Source organism: Piliocolobus tephrosceles, chromosome 2, assembly GCF_002776525.5.
Source record: "Piliocolobus tephrosceles isolate RC106 chromosome 2, ASM277652v3, whole genome shotgun sequence".
NCBI classification, from domain to species: domain Eukaryota; kingdom Metazoa; phylum Chordata; class Mammalia; order Primates; family Cercopithecidae; genus Piliocolobus; species Piliocolobus tephrosceles.
This window is the reverse complement of record NC_045435.1, coordinates 171,370,413-171,379,296: the sequence shown is the minus strand read 5'-3', so window position 1 is coordinate 171,379,296 and position 8,884 is coordinate 171,370,413. Positions and strand designations below refer to the sequence as shown.

Here is an 8,884-nt window from a genome sequence, read left to right as displayed (position 1 = left end):
GGTTAACGTTTTTGAGGGAAATAAGTAAGGATCCCTCAAAATATCACAGCATGCACAGTTAAAAATATTACATCATTTGTAAGGACCGCAATATTATTACAAATAATTTGGCAGAATTTAATTATTTCATACAATTTTGAGATATTTAATTTTCCTGGTTTTGTTCAGTAAAACTGTTTTATATTTTCCAGTCAATCTAAGGGAAATTTTATATATTTTTTCAAAAGATCATCATAAAACGAAGAAATCAATAGTAAGAAACAACAATAAAAAGGGAGCAAATGACTATCAAAAGCTGCAGAGTTGAAATTTTTACTTTAATATGTGAAAACATGATTTCAAATTATGTTTGGTTTTACATTCAATTGTGCTTAAACTTTTGAAGGCCCATAACTCCCATATTGTAAGAATCTGATGAAGATTCTGCACACAGGAAAATGTGCACATGCACATGCACACATTACTTTATACCCCATTGTAGTGGAACTTGGTGAAGAACCACACTTGAGAGCAGCAATTGCACCCGTTGTTTGGATACCATCCAACACTTACCTCAAGTAGGAACCACCTGAGCCAACTCCTTTTAAGACAAGTTTACTTTGTCCCAGAGACAAAGTGGAAATTAGTGGGTTAACTTGGTGAGCATCTGTGATCTCAAATTTTAACAAAAAGCTACGAGATAAGCAGGGCAGGCAAAAGGTGATAGTGTCTTGCTAGATATCATTCAGTAGTAGAGTCAGGATTCAAGCCCAAACCTCCTGATTTCTAGCTCTGTGATTTTGCGTAACACCACATATCCTCCAAGGATTTCCATCTGTGACCCATCTGGAACTGTTATACTGGTTGTTTCTGGCTTGTTGCATCAGTTAGGATTAGGTTTGATTGTAAAGAATAATGATCCAAATTAACAGTGGTTTCACTAAAGAGGACCTTCATTTCTTTTTCATATTTAAATCCTAAGGTAGGTGGTCCAAGCCTTGATTAGCATCCCTGCTTGGTGAAGTCCTAAAAGGCACAGGCTCCTTTTGTCATTTTCTTTGCTTCAGTTTTCAAGATCATCTGTGGTCCAAGATGACTGCTCAGCGTCAGCCATCACAATTACATTGCAGCCAAAAAGAAGAGAGAGAAAAAAGAGCCACAGTGTTCCAGAGGTCTTTGAAGTGAGCTTTCTGGACTTTGCCATATGATGCTTCTTCTTACAACTCGTAGACCAGAATAATCCAATTTTTGATATCGTCCTGTGTGCATCCATTATTTAGTTTATAAAATGTACAAAAGCTTTACCTACCATTTTACTTGAGTTAGTATGCATTTTAATATTTCTGTTTTTTTTCTTTATTTTTATTTTTATTTTTTTGAGACAGAGTCTCGCTCTGTCGCCCAGGCTGGAGTGCAGTGGCGCAATCTCGGCTCACTGCAAGCTCCACCTCCTGGGTTCACACTATTCTCCTGCCTCAGCTTACCGAGTAGGTGGGACTACAGGCACCCACCACCACGCCTGGTTATTTTTTTTTTATTTTTTAGTAGAGACGGGGTTTCACCGTGTTAGCCAGGATCGTCTAGATCTCCTGACCTCATGATCCACCCGCCTCGGCCTCCCAAAGTGCTGGGATTATAGGCATGAACCACCACGCCCAGCCTAATATTTATTTTCACAATCAGAAAACAATATTACCTGAGTGACTAAAAATAAAAAATCCTAACAAGATCATTCCTCATTCTAACTGAATAGTTTGTGAATGGCATCTCAGAGTATTTTCCTTCTTTGACTTGGTATGAATTGTGAAAATAAACATGTGAAGACTAATATCTATATTAAAGTTAAAACACTAAAACTTTGTTTTATTTATGAGAAAATTTGAGTAGCCCTACAATTCTATTTGCAAGGAGTTTGGAAATAGAACTTTTATATGTATGGCCTTGTGCCTGGTTCAAAACTGGGAGACCTATTATAAGGGAGAATAGAGTGAAGAAAGAGGGCAAGGAAGAGAGGAGAGATTTTAGAGAACAATATGCAGTCTCTGAGGGTCAGTGGTCAGGAACAGTTTCTAGACTCCATTGCTTCTTTTAGATGCTCAAATAAGTGAGTATTTAAGTAACATTTCTTGCTACTGCTGCTTTGTATGATTTATATCCTGGGAAATTTAACATTGACTTAATACTGCAATACTTAGTTGTAGATTTGGGGGACCAATGCATATTCTCTTTTAGAAAACCTCCCATTTCCATTTTCTATATTAAAGGTAAAAGGTTAGTTTATAGCACTGGGAACCACATGGTGGGACCAAGAAGACTTCTCTGTCCTTGACCTTTTCCCATGTCCAGAAAAGCCCAACATCCGTCCCTTTGGAAAGGTCAAAATAATTTAACCTTTTTTTTTTTTTTTTTTTTTTTTTTTTTCTTTTTGAGATAAGGAGTCTAGGGAGGACATGAGAACAGAGAAAATTTGTGTCTTTGCAATGACATGTTCTAAGTTTCTTTGGGGGTTACTTCTTTATTTTTTCATCTAAAGAAAATCAGGCATAGACATTTGTGTTGTTAGTAAGCCTAATGTTCACTTAGCCAGTGAGCACTTCTGTGGTCAAAAAACATATCCAATGTGTCAAATGTGGGGAAGAGACCTCTGACATGACATTTAAAGATCAGTTTGGAGTCATAAGGCTTACTAGAAACATTTATTTGCATGAGTAAAAATAAGATGTTTCATTTTTTCATAACAGATGTACATCTCAGATGTGCACCTCAACAATTAGACTTTATTTTTAGCAACAATTAGACTAAATTGCTATAAAAGAACACATTTTCAAAATATGAAAAAATGCCTCTTGAGTGAGTTTTATAATAAGAAATTGGAAAATGAATGATATATATTTTTACATATATATTTTGTATATATGTATATACACATATATATTCTGTGTATATATGTATATACACACTATATATGTGTGTGTGTATCTGTGCATATGTATATTTGAGTCAGAGTTTTGCTCTGTCATCCAGGTTGGAGTGCAGTGGCGTGATTTTGGCTCACTGCAGCCTCGACCTCCTGGGCTCAAGCAATCCTTTCGCCTCAGCTTCCCAAGTAGCTGAGACCACAGGTATGTGCCATCACAGCTGGCTAATTTTTTTTTTTTAATTTTTTTTTGTAGAGATAGGGTCTCACATTATCACCCTGACTTATCTTGAACTCCTGGGCTTAAGTGATCCTCCCACCTTGGCCTCCCAATGTGTTGGGATTACAGGTATGAGCCACTGTGCCTGGCCTCTGTCAAGAATATTGTGATGTGATAGCACAACTTGTAACTTGGGTACAAAGTACTTTTACTGATGGCTGAAAATTAAAAGGGAAGAATCACAGCACTTACCACTCAAACTTTCTCATAAATAAGGTAAAAATTTAGTGTTTTAACTTTAATGTAGATATTTGTATTCACATATTTATTTTCACAATTCATATGCAGTCAAAGAAGTACATGCCCTCAAATGCCATTCAAAAACTATTTAGTTAGGATGAGATCTTGTTAGGATTTTTCATTTTTAGCCACTCAGGCTAATCTTTTTTTTTCTGATTGAGAAAAAATTATTAAGCTGCATGATAATTCAAATAGTGTGTACAACTTTCGTGTCTTTATAAACTGAATAATAGTTGGACATGGGACAATATTCTGCAATTGGGATTATCTCTTTTATCCCCTCCACCTAAAGGCTCAATGGAATTAGAGGTATTTATGTGAATTTTAGGGTTAGAATATACTTCAATCGTTTCTCATTTGAGTAAGTAAGTGTGAATGAGTATATAATTCCCATATGGCATGTATAATGAAACAAATTTACATTCCCACGTTCTGAAGCTAGTTTGGAATGCTAAATATTTAGATATAGATACCATATTTTTAATGAGACAATATAATCTCATAGCCACATTTTTGTCTTTTACTTTCTTGACTCTGTCACCTTCCCCTCCTCCCCTTGTAGAGCAATTTTGTTAGTTTACATTTGTTTTTCCTGGACAATTTTGCATGGGAAACTTTTATCTACCTCATGATTATCACAGCACACCATCATCTTGTAGCTTTGATGGCATCCTTTCTTTTATGGGTCCCTAAAGGATTCATGAGGCATGTCCCAGATTGTTTATTGACTTAACTTCTCCGGACCTTTCCCAATCATTGAAAACTGTCTAGGGTGTTCTGAGAAGTAAGTTTACTGGAAGTCAAGGAACTCTCTACTTGTCCCTCCAGTTATAGTCAGTCCAGTGGTGGGCATCTGTGTCTGGATTTTGGGAATGTAAACACTACCACTGTGGCCACTTGATCACACATTGAGGTATTGGTGTTGGGGAGAAGCTATCCAATAATAATACCACCTTAAATAATAGGAGTATAAATGGTACAAATGCAGTAAGTTACTCTGATTGCCTTTGGTCAACATGACTTTCCTCAACTTACAGTACATTTCCAGGTTTCCTTTCTATCCATTAAGAGGGCAGGGGTCACAGCTGACCAGATTGTTGTGTCTGTGTCTGTACCGGCAAAGACATGTTTTAGCAGGTGGTTTCTTCTGATTATGGCAGGTTAAATTAAACTATTTTGAATTTAATGTACATTATGCTGATGAGAACTGGATCAGTTGTTTAAAGGACTGAGATTCATCTCTATGTGAACCATTTTATTTCCTGCTAGGACATCCTTTTGCTTTTTTGAGGATATAAACAATGTCTACTTCTATCAGAAAAAAATAGGCAAATTATGTTTTTGAAAACTGAAGATATTATTTCTTATTAACAGACTGAATGATTGGCATTAATGTTGATTATTAATGCTATAGAGAAATACAGAGAATATAGTTTATCATAAAAAGATGAATTTTAAAGCATTAAATGCATTTTAGTTTTTATTGTATTAGCACATAAATTGATGAAGCCACATGGTGAAAATCTGTGAGAAACTGAAGGTTTTCATTTATTTTCTGTGCCCCACTGTGTATCACCTTTCAAAATACTCAAATGCTTTCTGCTGGGTCCAAACTTCACTTGGAGCGAAGAAAGGTAGTTAAAAGGTTTCACTTAAAGCTGCTTCGTTATGGTGCTCCTGAAAGTAAGTAAAAGCAAACAGCGATAACGTGGGACTTAAATGAGCGAGAGAAGGATTCAGGTGATATAGAAGCTGCATTTGAGGATAATTGAAGATTGACTTTCTGATGAAAGGCACAAAAAAGGATTAATTGGCTTATTCCAAACGGAGGGCAATTCTTTAGGGAGTATGCTTGAGGATATACTTGGAAATAAATTTGACAGCTAGCATGGTCTCTCTGCAGGTTGGCTTTATCCGGGATTCGGGAAGGAGAAAACCAAATTTGCCTTTATCTCGGAGCTCAAAGGCAAATGTGTGTTTGATGCCCAGGTCATAAGCCCAGTCTAAAGAAGAACCTGATGTCGGGTCTGTAAAACACAAGCAGTAAATATTTAATTAGAGACAAATGCTAATTTTTTTTATAGTGGAAATCAGTGGTGTATAATTAGCAATAAAAAATAATTATGTATACAGTTAATTGCAGTAATGAATGAGAGTAGTGGTCTGAATAGTACAGAGTGCATAGTAAAGCATAATCATGACTTTGGAATCCACCAAGTGTGTGCTGCATTTAAAAAATTCCATTTTGGTTGCGTCAGTACTAACTTGAGTTTATTTCCTAGGCACACATTGTTGCAGACGTGTTCAGAGCAAGTGCTAGCAGCTGAGGAAACCAGCTAAGGAGTCACTGGTCATTGAAAACCACTAGGGAAAAACTATACACACAAGATACATAGAATTGCATTTCTTCTAATAGCTTAGGTCTCTTGTTTTTCATGTTGCTAGGGTAAACTATTTCATAGTCAAAAGACCAAGAAAATGTAATTTAGTTATTTTAAAGACATATTTAATTTCCTAATTCAAAATTTCCATGTAAACTTTTATGAAATTTAACTTAAGGTTCTATTTTTTGATAAAAAGTTTGGAAATATAAGCACACTTCTAAAGGTTATATGCATATAACACACATCTAGAGGCTGTATACATATGCAAATGCATATACATATAGTAATTGCATTTATGTGCTCATATTTTGCTTTATGTGATATAAAAGGTTTTTTTTTTTTGTATGGGAAGGTGTTTATGTTCTAGGACAAGTAATGAGTTTAATAATAACAGTCTGAAAGGTTTGAAAAATCTGGAAGAACTCAAAACTATGATGAAGAAAGAGAGAAGGGGTATTTTGATGAAAAGATATAGTGTTGGCTCTTAAATTGGTCACCAAATATTTATTAAACCTTTAATATTTACAAGACACACTTCTTGGCACTGGGGAGAGTAATTGTTGCAGGGTACAAAAATGCAGAAGATGCCACTGGTGTCTTCAGTAACTTACAATTTAGGAGGCAGAAGTCAAGATATAAGTCAATAGAGGCAGAGCAGAATATGCTAAGTACCAAAGAAAAGGTACAATATTTTATCAAGATTTAAAAGAAAAAAGAGATTATTCTTGATGAGGAGTACGGCCTTTCATGCCCAGTGCCAGCTCAAATACTGCCTTCATGATGGAGGAGGTGGTATTAGAGGAGAACCTTGAAGAAAGGCTAGTGTGTTTTCAGCTGGAGATGGAAGAAAGGCATTCTGGCTGGCGAACTACAAGGATAGAAAAGCATGGAGGTATTGTTAGAAACTAATGAGCTCCAGCTGGACCAGAGCAACGGTAGCAATGAGAGTTTGTGAGGAAAACTTGGAAAACCTTGTGAATCGGGACTAGGTGTTTAGATTTTCTTTTGGAGGCCTTTTAGTACTTTAGGATTGTTAATCTGGATTGAAAAGAATAGAAACCAGTTATGAGGTATTGTGAAATGAAAGCCTGAACTAGGGTAGAGTCACCACATTGGAAATAGAACTGAGGGATTCTATGTAAGAAATATTGGGATTTGATAAAAATGATTGATGTTTCAATCTGGGTAGCTGGGAAAAACATACTGTTAAAAGAAATGGGAACTCAGCGCTGGGATGGGAAAAAGAAAAGGCAAGGGAAGACAAAGTGATACGTTTAACATCAAAAAGACATTCAAAAAAGAGCTTGGAAAAATGAATGTTTAAATTATTGGCATAGACATCATAGGTGAAATTGGTGTGCACACATTTAGGATCATTATTTTCTTGGTGGGATGGATCCTTTTATCATTGTTAATGTCTCTGTCACTAGCAAATTTCTTTGCTCTGAAATTCCCTTTATTTCATACTTAATATAGCTATTCTTCCTAATGGCATAGTATATCTTTTCTATCATTCTCATTTCAACTTATCTATGTTGTTATACTGGAAATGAGTTTCTTATAGAGAGCATATTGTTGAATTACAATTTAAAAAATTCATTCTGCCCATGTGTCTTTAATTAGTGCATATAGGTAAATTATTGATATGACTTAAACATGCTATTATTTTATTTCTTTTTTTGTTTTTTTTTTCTGTTTTTATCCCTTTATCTTTCTTTTCTTGCTTTCCACCTTCCTCTTGGTTACATGACATTTTTAGGATTCCATTTGATTGATTTATAACGTTTTAAAGTATGTCACTTGCTTAGTTTTCTTAGTGGTTGCTCCAGGTATTATAATACACATATATAACTTATCACAGTCTAATGGTATCGACATTTTACTATGTCAAGCGAAGTATAGAAACTTTACTTCCTTTTAGATCCTTTTTCCCTTCCCACTTTTAAAGTACAATTGTCTTGAGTACTTCTCTACATACATTGAACATCACATCAAATAAACTTACAATTTTTGATTCAATCATCATGTGGAGAAAGATAGTCTATTATTTAATTTATTTATACTGAATCCATTTTTCTTCCTTCCTCTCTGCAGTTCTGAGCCTTTTACTGTGATTATTTCCTTCTTGTTCAGCGGGTTCTTTTAGCCATTAAGAGTAGGTGTGCGGGAGACACATCTCCTGATTTTCCTTTGTATGGGAATGTCTTTATTCCCTCCTTCATTTCTGAATAGTCCTGAGTAGCTGGGACTACAGACGCGCACCACCACACCTAGCTAAGTTTTGTATTTTTAGTAGAGACAGGGTTTCACCATGTTGGCCAGGCTAGTCTCAGACTCCTGTTCTCAGGTGATCCTCCCTCCTTGGCCTCCCAAAGTGCTGAGATTACAGGCATGAGCCACCGTGCTCAGCTGACAATATAGTTTTCAAAGGCTTTGCACTGCTATTTTGGTCTGGTTGGTTCACTTAGTGGCTAAAAGGTGATTACCTGAAGCCCTAGGTAACAAATGAGGGATTCCAGCCTGTGGGGATAGAGGTCATTTCCTGATGAGGAGAATCAAAAGTAAGAGGAGGGACCTGAGGATAGAACCTGAGGAAGTATCCATATGTTGTACCCTATTTTTTGGAAAATATCTGGTTGTAGAGGCAGTCAGCGAGAGAGTAGAAAAAAAAGGAGGAGGAGGAAGAAGAGAACTAGTAGAGTTCAAAGTCAGTGAAGCTAAAGGAATGGCAAGAAGAAGAGTTATTAACAGGGTCAAATATTGCATATAATTTATGGAGCATGTGAGCTGAAATATAGATACTGGCTTCAGTGATCAAAAAGATGCCACTTTTAGCTAGTTGGATTTCAGTTCATGAGAAAGAAATCATACTAAGATGCAAGCTTGGTAGCAAAGGAGGTAAAGTAAATAGGAATTTTGTCTTGTAATTTAGGATATGCTAGACAATTTTAATAAACTTGACCTGTTTCTAGTTGAAGTAGCTCTCTATTTGCAGCCAAGTAAACTTCCGTGATTTCCAAGGGTTAAAGGGCATGACTTCTATTTTGAGAGATTTACTTTATGTGAAGTTTGTCATTAAGATCA

The 8,884-nt window shown here is 35.9% G+C and overlaps 1 protein-coding gene across 1 annotated transcript in view; it reads right to left on the bottom strand.

Annotated features, from left to right (window-relative positions):
- Nucleotides 1–4,868: 4,868 nt before the first annotated feature.
- CPA3 (carboxypeptidase A3) overlaps nucleotides 4,869–8,884 on the bottom strand; it is a 29,487-nt gene continuing 25,471 nt past the window's right edge. The window contains exon 11 of the mRNA XM_023215391.2: nucleotides 4,869–5,443. Within this exon, the coding sequence (XP_023071159.1) occupies nucleotides 5,256–5,443 (188 nt within the window). The 3' untranslated portion in view covers nucleotides 4,869–5,255. The remainder of the gene's footprint in view (nucleotides 5,444–8,884) is intronic.